The sequence below is a fragment of the Triticum dicoccoides genome, chromosome 3A (genome assembly GCF_002162155.2).
Source record: "Triticum dicoccoides isolate Atlit2015 ecotype Zavitan chromosome 3A, WEW_v2.0, whole genome shotgun sequence".
NCBI classification, from domain to species: domain Eukaryota; kingdom Viridiplantae; phylum Streptophyta; class Magnoliopsida; order Poales; family Poaceae; genus Triticum; species Triticum dicoccoides.
The window spans coordinates 419,507,343-419,527,358 of NC_041384.1; the positions used below are offsets into that span (position 1 = coordinate 419,507,343).

Below are 20,016 nucleotides of genomic sequence, written 5' to 3' on the forward strand. Positions count from 1 at the left end.
TGTTGATATAAATCCAAAATTAACGGGGCAACTTCCATAATCGTGATTTATATGTGTGTAAAGTAAAAGCAAGGGCGCAGGTGCCAAGTTTTACCAGGTGCCTGCATTGGCATTGGCATTGTTGCAGGTAAAATTGGAACCGGAGGGTGTTCCATTATTGCTGGAGTGGTCATTTCAAAGCGATGGCTCTGGGCTGGTGGGTGGCATGAGCCTACCTTGCCACAAGATCATGCTATGAGGCAAACAGGCAGCGACGTGCTACTGTGGCTCTTTTCCTCAAAATGAAGGGCTACTCCGCTGACCGCCGGGACCCCACGCAGCGCCCATCACCCGAACCCTTTCACGTTTCCACCTCTTCCCCTCGCGCGCCCAATTTTAGCTCATTTTAGCCAGCCAACCGACCCACACCTCACACTCGCACGGCTACACTAGCTGGGACACTCCCAAAAACCCTCGTCCTCTCCCCTGCCGTTTCCACCGCCGCGACGAGATGCCGACCACGCCGTCGCCCGGCGACCTCCCCGGCCGCAGGCCCCGCCGCCTGATCATCGACGACGACGACGGCCACCACGCGCCGGAGGTCGCCGCGGCCGGGAGCCAGCGCGTCGAGGCGGAAAGCGCCCAGGATTTGGTGCCAAACCCGCTCGCGCCCTCGTCCTCTTCGCAGCCGGTGGCTGCACCGGCCACCGGCGCCAAGCCCGCCGAGATCATCGAGATCGACGACGACCGCGTGCCGGAGGTCGCCACGGTCGGGAGCCAGCGCGTCGAGGCGGAAAGCGCCGGGGATTTGTTGCGAAACCCGCTCGCGCCCTCGTCCTCTTCGCAGCGGGCGGATGCACTGGGCACCGGCGGCCATCCCGCCGAGATCATCGAGATCTCCGACGACGACGGAGAAGAAAAAGATGTCGGCGAGACCGGGGGACCTGTCAAGAAGGAGCCTGTCGATGACATCGACTGGCCCTCTCTCCTCTTGTCAAGCGAGGAGGAGGAGGAGGCCCGAAGGTCTGACGAGAGTACGAGCAGCGGCGGCCCCGATGGAACGAGCAACGGAATTGAGACGAGTCGGCGAGAGGGTGCCTCTGACGATGGCGAGGAGGAGGGGGAGGAGGAGGTGGGGATGCCGGATCCAGAGGATAAGGACGGTGCAGAGGACGCGCATGAGGAAGAAGATAAAGAGGAGGAAGAGGAAGATAAAGAGGAAGATGAATGGGAGCAGGAAGAAGAGGAAGAATCGGAGGAATCGGAAGAAGATTCCGAGGAACCTGAGGCAGAGGAAGAACCGGGCCGTCGCGTGCTTAGCGATGCCAGGCTCGCCGGTCGGTACACGGGGCCGCGGCCGGGCGGCGAGATCTTCCTCAAGCGCAAGTTTGAAGGGTGGTACATCACCAAGATGGCGGACACCGCCTCTCCCGGCGGCACCGTCGCGTCGCGGCTGCGGTCAAAGCGGAGATGCCCCGACGCGAAGCTGCTCCGGCAAGCCACCCGCAGAAAGCCGTACTGCGTCGACACGCCCTCGCAGTCCAGCTCGGAGGCAGAGGAGGACGACAAAGACAAACCACCGCCTCATCCAGCGCGGTCGTCCAGTGACGAGGGCGGGCGCGGACATGGCAGGACGGGGATAAGGCGCCCACGGCGCCGAGGACAAAACGCCGATGATGACTCTGACGAAGACGGCAGATCGGCGACGAGGCGGCGCCGAGGACAAAACGCTGCCCACACCGATGAAGACTTTGAGGAACCCGGCGGAATGGCTGCCGCGAGAAGGGAGAAGCAGCGCATGGAAGAAGATGATGCTGCTGCTGACGGCGGCGATGAGGCTGATGAGCAGGGAGCTTCCCGGAGGGCAAAGAAAGAAGGAGCGGCGTCCTGCCGGCAGGCGGCCGGCCGCAAGGGCAAGGACTTCCCCGCAGAGGGATGGGAGCAGCAGGGCGATGTCACCTTCAAGAAGAGCTCCCTGGTTCCTCCGAGGCGGCAGGACGGGCGAGACCAAGAGACTTACGACGATCTGCTCTACTCCATTTTCGAGGGAATCGAGACCACTCTTCAGAACGCCTCTGCTCCTCTGGACGCCCCTGTTCCTGCACCAGAGCAGGGAGGCGATCCGTTTCCTCTGGTGTTCTCCTTCGGGGTTGTAGATAAGGTGGTGCCGGAGAAGACTGCTCTGGACGACCTGTGGGCACAACGTGACTTGGCCTTGGACTTGGAGGCCGAATCCAACAAGGTTTCTTCTCACACTTGCCACAAGGTAACTAACTAATTTTATTTATTTTTCTGGAAATGGAGGTAACTAACTAAATAATCTGTTCCTCCTGTGAATTAATTGTCCAATTGTGCTACTACAATTTTTGGTTTGGACCAGTTACGTTTAATTTTTCTAGCAATTTGTGGCCTTGTTTTAGGTTCCTACAAATGTGAAAAAGATGAAAATTTCTTTTCCCTGGATACTGTATAACACTTTCGTTTCAGTTTTACAAACAAGCTAGTGATCCCTTTGTCTTTTCATTCAGGACGCAGAGAGCGATGAGCATGAAATTCCTGCACATGGAGGGACTTTTTGCAAGCGAGGGAAGCATGATCTCTTTCATGATGATCAAATCGGCATTCGATGCCGAAAATGTGATTACATCGAAATCGAAATTAGACACGTATTTCCATCCATGGTAAGCACAATTTGGCTTCAGCATGTGTATGTCAGTACGTGTTTCCATTGACTTTTCTAGAAATAGAGAGCATCAATAGGCACCTTGTTTCTCTTTTCCCTGACCTCTTCGATTCAACAGGCCAAGGAATCGACGGATAGGGAGCCAGCAGCGGAGCATGATAGGCTTGACATGTTCGTTGATGACATCCTGAAATCAGTTGGTTATGAAGGGGCAAGCAACGTGGCACTGGGAAGTGACAAAACTGGCGTCGTCTGGGATCTCATTCCTGGGGTACGGGAAGACATGTTCCCACACCAGCGGGAAGGGTTCGAGTTCATGTGGAGAAAACTCGCAGGAGGGATCGACATTGAGCAGCTGAGGCACACCATGAACACTGACACCACAAGTGGCTGTGTGATCTCTCATGCCCCGGGTACCGGCAAGACCAGGCTAGCAATCACATTCGTGCAGTCTTACCTGGAGCTCTTCCCGCACTGCAGGCCAGTTATCATTGCCCCCAGGGGTATGCTGGCTACATGGGAGCAGGAGTTCAGTAAATGGAATGTCAAGCTCCCATTCCATGTCCTCAGTTCCAGTGAGATCCAGTGGGATCAAGACAAGACCATCCAGAAACTGGTCTCCAAGGATCATGGTCTGGGCCAGAAGCTGGCCATGAAGAAACTGAGCCAGAAATCCAAGATGATGCTGAAGCTTGCATCATGGTATGAAGGGAGCAGCATCATCGGTCTAAGCTATTCGCTCTACAGGAATCTTGCCAAGGGCGAAGGCAAGGATGGAGAAATGCAGAGGAACCTGCTTCTTGAGAAGCCCGGCTTGCTGGTCCTCGACGAGGGGCACACACCAAGGAACAAGAAGAGCCTCATTTGGAAAGTTCTCGCAGAGGTCAGCACCGAAAAGCGGATAATCCTGTCAGGGACTCCATTCCAGAACAACTTCCTAGAGCTGTACAACATCTTGTGCCTGGTTAAGCCCAAGTTTGCCAAAGATTTTGCTTGTACAAGACTCAGCAAGAAAGGAGTTGCTTCCACCAGCCAATCAAGAGCAGCGCCTTATGTGGAGGAGGATGAAGGCAAAGAATTCTGGAGTTCATTAAGGATAAGTAACATCACGGATGAACACATCACTGAAATCCGGGAAAAGCTGGGCCCTTTTGTGCACATCCATAATGGTGACATTCTTCAGAAGTCTCTTCCAGGATTGAGAGAATCTGTTGTGATCCTGAACCCTCTTCCTCGTCAGAAGGAAATCATCGCAATGATGGAGGAAAGTGCAGGGAAGGGTTTTCTTGACGCAGAATACAAGATATCTCTTGCGTCCATACACCCATTCCTCGTCACAAGCACAAAGCTGTCAGACACAGAAGCCTCTGTTGTGGACAAGATGAAGAGCGTGCGGCTGAACCCATGCAAAGGAGTGAAGACATGGTTTGTTTTCGAGATCATCCGTCTTTGCGAAGCACTGAAAGAAAGAGTGCTGGTGTTCAGTCAGTACCTTGAGCCACTGGCCCTGATCATGGACCAGCTTACCACAGAGCTAGACTGGACAGAAGGCAAGGAGATCCTACTCATGAGTGGAAATGTGCGTGTTAAACAGCGCGAAGCCTTGATGGAAGCCTTCAACGACATGAACAGTGAGGCTAAGGTGATGCTTGCATCAACCAAGGCCTGCTGTGAAGGAATAACACTGGTCGGTGCATCGCGTGTGGTTCTCCTTGATGTCGTCTGGAATCCTTCTGTTGGACGGCAGGCGATTGGCCGAGCCTATAGAATCGGCCAGGAGAAGATTGTGTACACATACAACCTGATTGCAGAAGGAACAAAGGAGAAGGTCAAATATGACAGACAAGCTACCAAGGATCACATGTCCAAATTACTGTTTTCAAATGAACCGCAACCTACTGGGAGCAATCTGTCACCAGAACTGATATCCAATGATAGGATTTTGGAAAAAATGGCTGCACGTGAAGAACTCAAAGACATGTTTGTGCAGATTCTCCCTTCCCATTGACTGCAGAAATTACAGCTCAATCTTGTAAGTGGAAGCTTCTGAGATTAGAATGTGCTAATTGACATTTTATGCAACGGTGCTAACCTATTTTTTTATGTTGTGTGTGGACAGGGAGGTCTGATGATTCTACATTCCATCGATATCGGAATCTTCAGAGTCTCCAAATAATAACTGGCATCTTGCTGCCCCTGTGGAATAGCTGCTCCTAGAACTCTTGTGGTGGTGTATTGTAGGGTACCAGTGGGTTTTCGTCCCTTAGTTTGTCTCTTAATTGACGAGGAACAGCGGGTTTCCCATTAGTGTGTCGAACTCGTTTCTTTCCCTTTCTCTCCTTTCTTGCTTTCTGTAAGACTTGGTATTTCCGATATTATTTGCCTGGTAGTGAACTATATAAGTTTATCTATACCAATATAAAAAGATCCAAAGAGGCAGATCCAACTGATCTCGACCATCAAACTAAGTCAATCTAACAACCTAGACTGCTCCAATGTCGAGCGTTCAACGTGTTTAACGTGTAATTAATATCATACCAAATATTGCACTAATCACAGAATTAACATACAAATAATAGCATACATAATATACACATGCAATTAATATATTGCTTAAATATTAATGTGCAACACGTGCAATTAATATATTGCCTGAATATTAACGTGCGTTGCACGTGCGCGTTTACTAGTTTGTATTAGTTACTGTCCCACATTGCTTGCTTTGGTCCCAAGGTAGTTCTACCTTTTTACTAGATACTACTATGACATAGCTTAAGAGCCCTACCATGCCAAACTACCAAACATGCCAGGTGACTTTTCCATTCAACTATGTTATCAGGTTAGCACCATAAGTCAAGAGAATCCTATCCTGAAAGCAAGAAACATATGCATGATTTAAATTGACTTGAGTTTATTTTGAATTTGTACAATATACTTCAACTGCTGGAATGTTAGTTTGTCGTGGTCCGTCTTCAGATTTGAACTGTAATTGTATTGGAGTTTATTTCGATTTTTTATGATATACTCCCTCCTTTCCGGTTTATAGGGCTTATCTCAAAATTTTAGTTTTCTCATTTTATAAGTCTCAATTTGGTTGTTCCCCATCACATGTTCAGATTTCAAGGTGCAATAAATCATTGCATGCAAGTATTAAGAGAAAATTGACCAATGCATGTACTTTATGCATGCATGCATTGCAATTAATGCATTGGTAAACATAATTTTTTTAAGAAAACAAGCGCATTAATTGAGTGGTTTTGCAAACTACAAAAATTGTTTCACCACTCACCATCTACCTTGGTTGGTGAGATTTTCGAATTGAACCCTATAAACCGGAAAGGAGGCAGTACTTCAACTGCTAGAATGCAAGTTTGTCGTGGTCACCTGTCTTCAGGTTTGAACTGCAATTTCATGGGATCTCAACTAATTGACATGATAACTATTGAGTAACATGCAACAATCAGTTGGAAAAATAAAAGCTTTATACAAATTACTTAAACTAGTACAAAAATAATTTAAATGTTTTTTTGTTATCACTATATTATGGAAGATTGTTTAATTTTCTGTATTATTTTCTGTAAAGGAAGATTTTAGTGTCAATTTCCTCTCTCCAGGATGTCAATTCAGTCATGAAAGCTGTGATAATGTTGCCTTTTTGTTGCATAAGATTTAGTAGATTGACTCAATCTTAAGACTACAATTATTTCTATCACTGTACATTTTCAGGTTGTTTTCTGTTTGCTCTGGTTTACTCTGCCGGCTAGCTACCTGGTCTATATACTCCCTCCGTCCCAAAATAAGTGACTCAATTTGTACTAGTTTTAGTACAAAGTTAGTACAAACTTGAGTCACTTATTTTGGGACGAAGGGAGTACTTCTTATTCCAGCTTTAAATCAGGACAATTGACAAGCTGCACTGCTGCCTTTTGATCAAAAATGAGGAAGAAGTAACAACTTTGTAATTTGGCGTGTAGAAAGGCACCGGACTGTGCCAGAGTTAGGGCAGCAAAAAGTAATAAGTATCTTGAATGAAGATTTCTACCTATATTTGTTTTGTTACTATATACTCCAGTTCCAACAGTTGCCGTTCTGCATCGTCAAACATTCTAAAAACTGAACATGTCCTCTGGCAGGATAATGCTATCAACAGATTAGCCTTGAAAACTTTCATATCAATATATTTTTATAAACGAGTATGTCAATACTTCGGTGAAGAAGATAAAGGTGAATACCTGGATGGTGAATAGTGACAGATAGCTGGGCAGATGAGCCGTGAGTCCATCTCATACGACGCATAACGCATTGGTGGATTAATTTGGTTGGACAGGACCATCTTGAATCTGTTGCAATTTTTCTCCAGCACCATCTGATCTAGGATTCTCCATGCACTCCTCCCCTCAGAGAAATATTTAATCTTACTCAACTGACCAGTGTGAAACATATAGGTAGCCTCAAAAAATTCTGGATTATTTGTGTTTGTGAATGCGACGCACAAAAGAATTGGATTTGAGTTTTCATATGTTAAAACCTATGAATCATCAATCAACATATAGGCAATGAGACCAGAAACAGGAAACTCCTGAAAAACTACTGACTTCCATAACTTCCATCAAAGTATGGCTCCAAATTAAAATAATTTGGTAAGCATATGAAATCATGAATGGAATTGCCCCACCATAAACTGAATTTTATTCATTCTTGTGGCTGACAGCTTACAATTGTTCCACATTGAAAAGAAATCAACACATGGCAGAGATACTAGTGTGATTTATACCTGCACAAAGCATCAGAATGTGACCTAAACAAATGAAAACATTGCATACACACCAATGTGAAGAAAAAGTACAGTGAGAAGGTGTTACAGGTATGAGAACATGTACTCGGCCATGACCAAGAAGCAGCATCCAGCTAAGCGTACTTGGCAAGCTCGTCGGCGAACACAGCGGCGTGTGGCTCCTCCACACAGCGGAGCATGAGCCGGATCCCGCGCTTGGGCGCCGGGGGCTTGAGGTAGATCACCGACGCAACGATGTTGACGTCGTCGTTGAGCGTGAACACATATCCAGGCTCGCCGAAGCCGTAGTCCACCTCGTTGAAGCCAACGCGGCTCCAGTCCGACACCGTCACGGTGCCGTAATCCAGCGGCACGTTGTAGTGGTCATCCTTGGCGCCGCCGTGCATCCAGTCCGTGAACCTCACCTTAAGCGCCTCCTTGGCCTCTCGCATTACGCCGACCACTTCGGGCAGTGGCGCCTCCCGGATGGTCTTGCTGCTCCGGGTGATCCCGACCGGGTACACGCAGTTGCCATAGTAGCCATCCACTGACGGCAGCACGCCCTGAAGGAGGTGCCGCGTGCTGGCGGCGAAGCCAAGGCGGACTTCAGCGGCGTCGGCGAGCTCCACCGCCAGCGCACGGCACTTGAAGACCACGGCCGTCACCGCGTCGAAGGTGGAGCAGGTCTCCCCCGTGGCGGCCTTGAACTCGTCCTTGATTCGCAGGATGCTCTCCGGCGAGATCTCGACCACCTGTGTCACGAAGCTGAACGCCGTGAATGACGGCGGCGGACCGCGCGGCAGCTTGGGTGGGTCCGGGATCGTTTCGCGGTCCCACACGGGAGCCACTGATGGCGCCGGGAACCCCCGGGCCAGCTCGCCTGCCGCTTGCAGGAACTGCGCGGCGCCCTGCCCGTCGAACACCAGGTGGCTGAAGCAGATCCCCACGGCGAATCCACCGCAGGTGAATTTCGTGACCTACAAATACAATACGGCAGCGCCCGAGTTAGGAATCTAAGTAGATTCGTCGCTCGTCTGGGTCTTGTTTCTCTTTCGTTGGATTGGATCGAGATGAGGTGTAAGTAAGTAATCGCGTGCGAACCTGCGCCATGAGGATGAGGTCCTCGAGCTTCTCCTCGGGGGGAGGGCGGGGGATAAGCTCCGCCTTGGGGATGAGCAGCGGGCGCTCGAGGCCGTTGACGTCGGCGAGCGAGCAGCTCGCCGTGGCCTCCACGAACCAGACGCCCTCGCCGGTACAGTCCACCACGAGGTCGCCCGGGGAGGGCTCCGCGATGCGACCGGCTACCGGATAGTAGGGCACCAGCGCCCTCGCGAACCCTTGGCGCATCGAGGCCACCTGGTCGTCGCCGCCCCGGTCGGAGGACGGGGGGAAGACCTGGATGAAGTCGACCGAGACGCGGACGGCGGCGGTCTTGTCGATAGAGGAGAGCGGGAGCACGCCGCCCGGGGTGGGCCCCGCCGGAGGGACGAGCTCCGGCGGCGACTTGGCGACGGTGGGCGCGGCCATGGTCTCGTGGGTTGGTGGGGGAGCGCGCTGGTTGTTTGCTTTGGCGCTTCCCCACTAGGAATGATGAATGGAGGAGGTTGAGGACTGTTTGGAGGAATTTCATAGGAATTTTAGAGGATAGGATTTTTATAGAATTTTTTCCTTTAAAGCCCTTTTGTTCATAGGAATAGATTCCTATTTCTACATAGGATTGGTTCCTATCTTCCATATTTCATAGGAAAATAAAAATGAGCCTAGACTCAATGGAAAAATTCCTTTGGTGTCAACCAAATGACATCTTGTTTCTTATTCCTACTCATAGGATTTGAGATACATGCCATCTCATTTCCTACAAAATTTCTATTCCTATGATAATCCTATCCTATGAACCAAAAGAGGCCTGAGGTTGTTGCCGTCAGTATTTGCCTCGGTGGCTGGCACGAGCTCACTTCTGGTTTGAAAGTGGTTAACTCTTTTTTTTAAGTACGCCAATGGCATACGTTGTTTTATAGAAGGCAGAAGTTTATGTACAAAAGTCCGAACAAGATATGAATAAAATATCGGAGGGATACACACCACTCCTACATCTTAGAAGACTTAGTCTACTGTTTCGTAAAAGGATCTAAAGCTCCGACACCGTCGAGACCTGTCAGATTTCGGGTTCCGACAAAACCCTTGAGGTTCGAACACTCGGGTGCGCACGAAGATCTCTCCCCCACTCTAGCTCGCGCACTCTACGGTCTCAGGGCCTAACTCGACGAACCCAAAGAACATGTGACACAAGATTTATACTGGTTTGGGTCACCATTATGGTGTAATACCCTACTCCAATGTGGTGTGGTGGATTGCCTCTTGGGCTGAGGACAAAAGTACAAGGGAAGAATAGCCTCGCAAGGAGAGGTGTTCTTGTGCTTGGTGTGCTTGTGTGGTTGAAGATTGGAATCCCCCTCCTACGGTGGTGGCTAGTTCTACTTATAGAGGCCCTGGTCCTCTTCCCAAATATTGAGCGGGAAGGGATCCCACAACGGCCAAATTTGAAGGGAGACAACTAGTACAAGCTATCCGGACAAAAGTGGTCTTCGCCTGCCAAGGGCTCTGGTGGTGACACCGTCCTGGGCTCCACGATGACCTCCGTCTTGTCGTCCTGCTGGTCTTGGTCGTGTTGCACTGATATGGAAACATTTGTCTGATGCCTCGGGACTCCTCGTCTGCACTTGCCCCTTTAGCACCAAAGAGGAAACAAGGATACTGCGCCCGCCTGGCGCCCGCCTGGTTTCAGTCGTCATGGCTTGCGTCACAGGAACCTCGTGAGGTGTCCCTTGCCTTGATCTCTCCGCCCCTCGCGAGCCAGCCCTGGTGAGGCCGCCCCTGAGGAGGTCTTGTGTCGTCCGCCTCGCGAGGATCTTGAATATTTGCTGGTGAAGATGGGTCGTACAGGGCCGCTGGTGGAGCCACGCTGTAACACCCCAGATGTAAAACTTCCCATTTTGGCAATATATCCATCTTGTTCTTCATCTATTCTAAGTGGTTTTCCTCTTTGTGGGTTTCTTTTTGGGTTTGTTTGGTTTGTCTTTGCTTTTCTTGTCTTTGCTTTGTCATATCTTTTTTGTCATCCATTGTTGCACTATGCCCTCATCATATGTTTGCATCATGTGCATATCTATGTTTGTGTTGGGCTTATGCCAACTTGCTTTTCCATGACATTCATGCATGATATGTTGTTGCATGTTCTATGTGTGTTCCATGCATTACCACCTCCATGCATCACCACCTCTCCTTCTTTTCTCTTTCTTTTTGCAAGTGCCATCTTGCCCTCCTCCACAAATGTTCATCTTCTCCCTATAAATCTTGCTACATGTCCAGAACCCCTCTGTCAATTTTCACCTCTTTTAGAATTGTTTTGGTTGGGTTCAAAAATGCATCAAGTTTGAATTTTATTCAAACTTGCTTCATTTTTCTACCACTAAAATAGTCCAAACCAATTTTATTAAATAGAGCATATTTCCAAGAGCTCGGGGATATTTTTGTTTCTACCATATACCTCTCAAACCTCCCTTGACTTTTCCTTTTCTACAGCTGTGAATTTAAATTTACAGAGTTAAGAAAAAGGGGAGAGCCCCCCCCCTAGTGCAGCCACCTGGGCCTTTTTCCCTCTAGCTAGCCAGCCCACTTACCTCTTCCGGCCCAGTCAGCCCACGCGTACAGAGACGTCGTCAACCTCCTGTACGGCACGCATCCAGCATGTCCACGTCGACGCCCCGGTTGATTTGACGGCCGTCCGACGCCCCTAGCCCCTTTAAAGCATGTCCAAACCCTACCCCGGTCTCTCCTCTGTCCATCCAGGCCCTCGTCTTCCCTCGCCACCACCAGGTAAGGCTAGCCACGCCATGACGTCGCCCTGCCCACCATGCTCCGGCCGAGCTTGAGCTCGAGCTCGGAGTAGCCGTCTACGCCGTGCCTCCGACCCCCTCTACCACCGTGGAGAGGAACGCCAAGTTCCCCTACGTCTGCTTCCATGCCGCATGTGATCACGAGGCTTCCAGATTGACTCCCTCAGCCATTTTCTTCCTCTTCTTAGCGGACAGCAGCCCCGCCAAGTTCAGAGCTCCATCGCGTCGTCTACGGCTCGTTCCCGTCTACCCCTTTCTTTCCATGGCATATAGGGCCCCGTGAGACTCGGTAGATCCATGTCTTTGATGTGCTCCCGATGCTCCGGCGAAGTTTGTAGTTTTGTTGTGTTTTTGCTGCAGCACGCCCGTGCGTCCCCGCGCTCCGGTTCCCGCCTAGATGCAGTCGCCTCACGCCCCATCCTTCACGCGTGCACTCGAACACGAGGAGCAGCAGCCTCGCCCAGCCTTGCCGCCGCCATACCCGAGACGAGCACGAGCTCATCCTCGAGAGATCTCTCGCGCGCACACCCCGCAGTTGGTCCGCATGAACACACACACATCCATACCCCTTTCCGCACGCCCGCCCTGGTTCTGCATTGCAAGCCGTCGCTGTCTAGCTTGTCTCTGCCGGCGCCGGTGATTCTCTGTGTTGTCATGGCAAAGGCTCAGCCTTCTGGCTCTGGTTCAAAAGGAACCAGGCGCCCACTCCATACACACCCGCCCTCCTTAGCGCAGTGGTTGACCACGCATGCCCACACCGGGGAGACCCGGGTTTGATCCCCCGCGGGCGCGGTTTGATTCCCCTTTTTTTTCTTTTTGCAATATGCGTGAGGATGACAGGAGGGTCCCACCAGTCAGCCTCTCAGCGCCCTCCTCTTTCTTTTTTCCCTTATCCCCGCGTTTTCCATTTATGGCAAGTCCTCATTTTCCATTTCGGGCAAGTCCATATCTGGATGTTTCCAAATAAGGAAAATGTCATTTCTGTCATATTCCATTTAGGGCAGTTTCTAACTTATTGCACTTGTGATGATTTCTCTACAGCAACCCCAACATATTATGCGTGAGGATGATAGGAGGGTCCCACCAGTCAGCCTCTCAGCGCCCTCCTCTTTCTTTTTTCCCTTATCCCCGCGTTTTCCATTTATGGAAAGTCCTCATTTTCCATTTCGGGCAAGTCCATATCTGGATGTTTCCAAATAAGGAAAATGTCATTTCTATCATATTCCATTTAGGGTAGTTTCTAACTTATTGCACTTGTGATGATTTCTCTACAGCAACCCCAACATATTATATATGTTTTTGGGATAGAAAAATCCCACCAATCCAGTGGTGGCATTATTTTCTGCATTTAAGCAAGTTTGCATACATGTCATTTTACATCATATTGCTGTTTTGGCATTTTTGGTTGATTTATTTGAAACATGCTATGAGGTGGTTTGGCACATGGTTAGCTTCATTTTCATGTCTACTTCATGCTAGAGTTTGTTCCATGCCATGACATGCCTTGTGGTGAGTTAATCAAGCTTGTAAAGATGCCATGTTGAATCTGTTTTTGTCATGTCCTGGAATTTCTCTAAGTCCGTAATCTGTTTATGTTTTTGCCATGTTCACATGCTTGCAATTGTATTTTCTGATCCCTTTTGGCTCAAGGTCACTAAGGGACTTTTGTTAATATCTTTGAGTAGCTTCATGCCATGCTTTACTTTGCCATGTTAAGTTCCTGTAGCATCTAGTTTTCATGCTCCAAAGTGTGCTACATGATCTAAAATTCCAGACAAGTGTTAATTTCACTAAGTCTGAAATCTTTTTTCCATTGCACTTTTGCCATGCTTGTTTGAACCTGTTAATGGATGAATTGGCCGTAGCTCAGTGTTCATCTTTTGTTAAGCATTATGAATGGATCCCTGCCATGTATTTTGTTGCCATGTTTGGGTGCTGTAGCATAATTATCTTGATGCATTTAGATGGCTACTTGCTGTTTATCGCAGACCGGTGCCATTCTTGTTTTGTTTGCCATTTCCAAACCGTATCTCCGATTCTGTTGTTCTTTATATCGTTTTCAAGCGAAATCATCTCACCTTTCCAGTGGCACACTTGGATTTCCATGTTGAGGCCAGGTTCATTCATCACTTGTCAAATCTTGCATATGCGTCACATATCGCATCCCGCATATCATATCATGTTTGCATCATGTTGTTTGAGCTTGCACGTGGTTGATTGTGTTCCGTTTGCTTGTTTGTCTTGTTTGGGTAGAGCCAGGAGACGAGTTCGCTAACGAGGAGCCCGTTGAGTTTTCTTTCGAGGATCCAGTCAACTCTGACAACTTTGCAGGCAAGATGATCATACCCTCGAAATCACTTCTATCTTTGCTTTGCTAGATGCTCGCTCTTTTGCTATGCCTATGCTATGATGCCTACCACTTGCTTATCATGCCTCCCAAATTGCCATGTCAAACCTCTAACCCACCATGTCCTAGCAAACCGTTGATTGGCTATGTTACCGCTTTGCTCAGCCCCTCTTATAGCGTTGCTAGTTGCAGGTGAAGATTGGAGATCGTTCCTTGTTGGAACATTATTTACTTGTTGGGATATCACTATATTATCTTGTTATCTTAATGCATCTATATACTTGGTAAAGGGTGGAAGGCTCGGCCTCTTGCCTAGTGTTTTGTTCCACTCTTGCCGCCCTAGTTTCTGTCATATCGGTGTTATGTTCCCGGATTTTGCGTTCCTTACGCGGTTGGGTAATAATGGGAACCCCTTGACAGTTCGTCTTGTTTTAAAACTCTTCCAGCAATGTCCAACCTTGGTTTTACCATTCGCCACCTAGCCTCTTTTTCCCTTGGTTTTCCGGAACCCGAGGGTCATCTTATTTAACCCCCCCCGGGCCAGTGCTCCTCTGAGTGTTGGTCCGAACTAGGCAGCCTGCGGGGCCACCTCAGGGCAACTTGAGGGTTGGTTTTACTCATAGCTTGACCTATCTAAGTGTGCCTTGAGAACGAGATATGTGCAGCTCCTATCGGGATTTGTCAGCACATTCGGGCGGTGTTGCTGGTTTAGTTTTACCTTGTCAAAATGTCTTGTAACCGGGATTCCGAGTCTGATCGGGTCTTCCCGCTAGAAGGTATATCCTTCGTTGACCGTGAGAGATTGTCATGGGCTAAGTTGGGACTCCCCTGCAGGGATTTGAACTTTCGTAAGCCGTGCCCGCGGTTATGGGCAGATGAGAATTTGTTAATGTCCGGTTGTAGTAACTTGAACCTTAACTTAATTAAAATGAATCAACTGAGTGTGTTACCGTGATGGTCTCTTCTCGGTGGAGTCCGGGAAGTGAACACTGTGTTGGAGTAATGTTTGCGCAGGTTGTTCTCTAGTTATTCGTTCGTGCATTGCCTTCTCTTCTCGCTCTCATTTGCGAATAGGTTAGCCACCATACATGCTAGTCGCTTGCTGCAGCTCCACATATTTACCTTGCCTTACCTATTAAGCTTAAATAGTCTTGATCGCGAGGGTGCGAGATTGCTGAGTCCCTGTGGCTCATAGATTACTTCCAAACCAGATGCAGGGCCTGATGATTCCGTTCCAGATGATGCGCTTGAGCTCAAGTGGGAGTTCGACGAAGACTCACGCCGTTACTATGTGTCTTTCCCTGATGATCAGTTGTGGTGCCCAGTTGGGGCGATCGGGACCGTGTCGCATGTTGGGTTGATCTTTTATTTTGGCACCATAGTCGGGCCATGAGTGATTGGATGATGTAATGCTATTTATGTACCTTGTTTGACATGGCGAGTGTAAGCCAACTATGTTACCTTCCCCTTTTATTATCTATATTACATGGGATGTTGTGAAGATTGCCTTACTTGCGACATTGCTTTCAATGTGGTTATGCCTCTAAGTCGTGCTTCGACACGTAGGAGATATAGCCGCATCGAGGGCGTGACAAGTTGGTATCAGAGCCTTCCCCGACCTTAGGAGCCCCATTGCTTGATCGAACTAGCAGCCGAGTTGAGTCTAAAAAATGTTTTGAGTCATCTAGGAATTATATATCGGAGAGTTTAGGAATTCTTTTTACTCCCCAGTCCCCTCATCACTCTGGTAAGGCATCTTGACGTAGAGTTTTGACTCTTCTATTCTCAAATTTCACTAAAAAAATTAGGATCACGCGGGTATCTTGGAATCGTTCCGATCGATTTGTGACGAGAACATTGTTCTTGGTGCCTCCTGTCATTTAGGGGTTGTGGCAGTGTCCCGGGGAGTTGAGCTCCGAGGTGTTGTCGTCACAATTTTATCGTTGCAGTTCTGGAATACCTGAGTTTAGTTCGCCGACATCGAAAATCTCTTTTATGCAGTTGTTGGTGAGATAACCTCGACGCCACCCAGTACTGGGGTGGGAGTTCGGGAGTATTGCCATAACTTGTATAACGGATGCTTTTCGAAGGTTGAGGTAGATGGTTTCCGAAGTTTTTCTCGGTTATGTGTTGAAGGATGGATACATCTGGATGTAGGATTTGCTAGATTTGGGTGATATATTATGCTTCCCCTATATCCCCAACACCTGATTGCATAACCGGAAAGGTTTGGGAGTTTCATAGGTGGGAATTCTTGTAGCTCTAGTTCTTCTTCCACGGATATTCGGTTTGAGATTGGGATTTCTTACCGAGTATTCGTTCTTGTTCCGTACCTTGTTGATTTATTTCTCTACCTAAATTCTAAGTGGCTTCTCAATTTATGCATATGTGACCATTTCAATTAGAATGCATTCATTCTTATGTTCGGATGTGAAGACTATATGTTGCAATTTCAACCCGCTTGATTCGGCTTCAATTTTATCTATCAATGTGCTAACGGATGTCACCCTCTTCAGGATGGCTCCCGCTAAGAGCAGCAATCAGAATCAGAATCAGGATCCGCCACCACCTCCTCCTCCTCCGGAGGCATGGCAAGCTGTGATGGCTTCTACCAATGCAAACACGCAGTTCATCATGCAAATTCTTCAAGAGTGCAACCAAGCGAACCAAGGCAACCAAGGCAACAATCAGAATCACTTTGCTACACTCAACCAGTTCCTTGCTAACCAGCCAAAGACCTTCAGCAATTGTGTTGAGGCAACTGACGCTGATGATTGGCTCGTGGACTTGTGCAAGCATTTTGAGTGTAGTAACGTCAGGCCTGAGGACTTTGTCAAGTTCGCTTCCTTCCAACTCAAAGACCAAGCTGCAGAATGGTTCCAGCAGTACAAGGATTCCAGAGGAGGTTGTGTGATTACCTGGGATGAATTCCGTTAAGACTTCAAAGCTCATCATATTCCTCAGAGCGTGGTTGAAAGCAAGCGTGAGGAATTCCGCAACCTGAAGCAAGGCTCTATGTCTGTCTATGACTACAATAAGTTGTTTCAGAAGCTCGCCCGCTTTGCTAAGTAGGACGTCCCTGACGAGAAGAGCATGCTATACCAGTTCAGGGGTGGTCTTAGAGAAAAAATCCAGCTAGCTCTTGTTCTCTTTGAGCCCTTGAGGTACGATGAGTTCTACAACATGGCATTCAAGCAAGAGGCTGCTCAACTGAAGTGTGATGCTTCCAAGAAGCGAGTCAGAGATGCTACTCCTTCTTCCTCTACTCAAGTGGCCAAGCAGCAGAAGTATTGGCTTCCTCCTCCTCCGTTCTGTCAGCCGTATCAGAAGAGCAAAGGTGGCAGTGGATCTTCCCACCCACCCAACCCTGGCTTTCAGAACAAGACTTCATCTCAAGCTCCAAGATCGAGTGCTCCGTATCACCGCCCGCTTTCAGCGGTCATGTGCAACAAGTGCCAACAGAAGGGTCACTATGCCAACAAGTGCTTCAATCAGAGGCGTCTCCCTCCTCCTCCTCCTGTGAGATCGGCAAGTACAGCTGTGGTCAAGCATAACCCCAAGCACGCCAAGGTCAATTTGATGAATGCAGCTCAGGCAGAGGACTCGTCAGATGTCATCATGGGTAACCTTCCTGTTAACGATATTCCTGCAAGAGTTCTTTTTAACACTGGTGCATCGCATTGTTTCATGTCAAAGCCATTTTTACCAAGCATGAATTCATTTCTTCTCATTTGGGCAAACAAATGGATATCGTTTCTCCTGGTAAACGCTTGAGTGCAAGTCGGGAGGTTCCAGATGTTACTATCACCTTGGGCGACTACAAGTTCCTTTCTTCCCCAATGGTCCTTGGTCACTCAGATATTGATCTTATTCTCGGGATGGATTGGCTTTCTAAGCACAAGGCTCAACTTGATTGTGCAGCCAGGCAGATTCAATTGACTCATTCGTCTGAGGATGTAATTGTCTTTGCCGCTCGTGATGATACCATCCGTCTGTTTTCTCTCAATCAGAAGGGTGAAATGGATGCCATCTCGCAAATTCCAGTCGTTTGCGAATATCAAGACGTCTTTCCAGAAGAGCTTCCAGGAATGCCTCCGCACCGGCCAGTTGAATTCGTCATCGATCTTGAGCCTGGCACGGAACCGGTGTGCAAACGTCCTTACAAGCTCGGACCTGAAGAAGCAACTCGATATTCAAGAGCGAATGGGTCTCATCCGACCTAGTTCCTCTCCGTGGGGTTGTGGAGTACTCTTTGTGAAGAAGAAGGATGGAACGGACCCTTAGTGGATCAGCTCTATTACATAAGCGGATTCCTAAATTTTGCCCCATATCATGGGATAAGTAAGCAGTTTTTTTTAGTTGTATCGACCCAGTCGCTCACTAATTGATCTTTACGGTGCTTTCTATGTCAATTTGAGAAACTTTATCCATAGAGTAGTAGTATAGGCCATACTTTCTTCGTTTTTTGATTCTCGTGAAGTGTTCTTCCTTCCTACAGCTGATAGGGAAAAATCGTTGTTTTTACGATCCCTATGTAGAAAGCCCTTTTTTTCTAGTATTTACTAGAAAATTTGATCCTCTCTTTTTTTTTCTATAGTGGAGATAGTCGCACGTAATGACAGATCACGGCCATATTATTAAAAGCTTGCGGTAAGAAGGGGTTTCGTTCTAGTGCCCGGAAATAATATTCCAACGCCTCCGACTTTGTGTTGACTACCGTCCATTGAACAAGAAGACTATCAAGAACAAGTACCCACTTCCCAACATCAACGAGCTGTTCGAACAACTCAAAGGTGCCCAAGTATTCTCCAAGCTTGATCTCCGTATGGGTTATCATCAGATTCGAATCCGTGAGCAAGATATTCCCAAGACGGCTTTCAGGACAAGCTATGGTTCATATGAATACACTGTCATGTCTTTTGGCCTCGTCAACGCCCCTCCGACTTTCTCTCGCATGATGAACTTCATCTTCAACGCCTACACAAATGACTTTGTTTTGGTCTATCTCGACGACATTCTGGTCTTTTCGAAGAACAAGGAAGATCATGCCAAGCACTTGCGTTTGGTGCTCGATAAGCTCAGGGAACATCAATTCTACGCCAAGTTCTCAAAGTGCGAGTTTTGGCTTGATGAGGTTCTTTACCTTGGGCATATCATCTCTGCCAAGGGAATTGCGGTGAATCCTGAGAAGGTGTCTGCAATTGTGAATTGGGAACCACCTCAGAACGTGAAGCAACTCCGTAGCTTCCTCGATCTCGCAAGCTACTGTCGAAGGTTCGTTGAGAACTTTTCAAAGATTGCAAAGCCCCTTTCCAACCTTCTCCAGAAGCACGTCAAGTACGTTTGGTCTCCGGAATGTGACATCGCTTTCAACACTTTGAAAGAGAAATTGGTCACTGCTCCAGTTCTGACTCCTCCTGATGAATCCAAACCGTTCGAGGTCTTCTGCGATGCCTCTCTCCAAGGTCTTGGTGCAGTGTTGATGCAAGAGAAGAAAGTTGTGGCTTATACCTCTCAGCAGTTGAAGCCCAACAAGAAGAACTACCCCACTCATGACCTCGAGTTGGCGGCAGTTGTGCATGCGAAATCATCTCACCTTTCCAGTGGCACATTTGGATTTCCAAGTTGAGGCCAGGTTCATTCATCACTTGTCAACTCTTGCATATGCGTCACATATCGCATCCCGCATAGCATATCATGTTTGCATCATGTTGTTTGAGCTTGCACGTGGTTGATTGTGTTCCGTTTGCTTGTTTATCTTGTTTGGGTAGAGCCGGGAGACGAGTTCGCTAACGAGGAGCCCGTTGAGTTTGCTTTCGAGGATCCAGTCAACTCTGACAACTTTGCAGGCAAGATGATCATACCCTCAAAATCACTTCTATCTTTGCTTTGTTAGATGCTCGCTCTTTTGCTATGCCTATGCTATGATGCCTACCACTTGCTTATCATGCCTCCCAAATTGCCATGTCAAACCTCTAACCCACCATGTCCTAGCAAACCGTTGATTGGCTATGTTACCGCTTTGCTCAGCCCCTCTTATAGCGTTGCTAGTTGCAGGTGAAGATTGGAGATCGTTCCTTGTTGGAACATTATTTACTTGTTGGGATATCACTATATTATCTTGTTATCTTAATGCATCTATATACTTGGTAAAGGGTGGAAGGCTCGGCCTCTTGCCTAGTGTCTTGTTCCACTCTTGCCGCCCTAGTTTCCGTCATATCGGTGTTATGTTCCCGGATTTTGCGTTCCTTACGCGGTTGGGTAATAATGGGAACCCCTTGACAGTTCATCTTGTTTTAAAACTCTTCCAGCAATGCCCAACCTTGGTTTTACCATT

The 20,016-nt window shown here is 48.1% G+C and overlaps 2 protein-coding genes across 3 annotated transcripts; one reads left to right on the forward strand and one right to left on the reverse strand.

Annotated features, from left to right (window-relative positions):
• The first annotated feature begins 475 nt into the window (after positions 1-475).
• On the forward strand, positions 476-5,108 carry LOC119268376 (SNF2 domain-containing protein CLASSY 4-like). Its single transcript, XM_037549994.1, has 4 exons — positions 476-2,245; positions 2,508-2,660; positions 2,781-4,694; positions 4,782-5,108. Exons 1-3 carry the CDS (start codon positions 491-493, stop codon positions 4,668-4,670), a joined length of 3,798 nt encoding a protein of 1,265 aa, XP_037405891.1. The 5' UTR covers positions 476-490; the 3' UTR covers positions 4,671-4,694; positions 4,782-5,108.
• Positions 5,109-7,311: 2,203 nt separating this feature from the next.
• LOC119268378 (acyl transferase 5-like) lies at positions 7,312-9,039 on the reverse strand. 2 transcript variants are annotated; one of them, XM_037549996.1, is made up of 3 exons: positions 8,538-9,039; positions 7,525-8,413; positions 7,312-7,436 (listed from the first exon to the last, which is right to left on the reverse strand). In XM_037549996.1, the coding sequence occupies exons 1-2, from the start codon at positions 8,961-8,963 to the stop codon at positions 7,571-7,573; spliced, it is 1,269 nt and encodes a 422-aa protein (XP_037405893.1). In that variant the 5' UTR covers positions 8,964-9,039; the 3' UTR covers positions 7,312-7,436; positions 7,525-7,570. The 2 variants fall into 2 exon arrangements, with proteins under 2 accessions (XP_037405893.1, XP_037405892.1); XM_037549995.1 differs by having other exon boundaries at positions 7,314-8,413; positions 8,538-9,038.
• Positions 9,040-20,016: the final 10,977 nt, after the last annotated feature.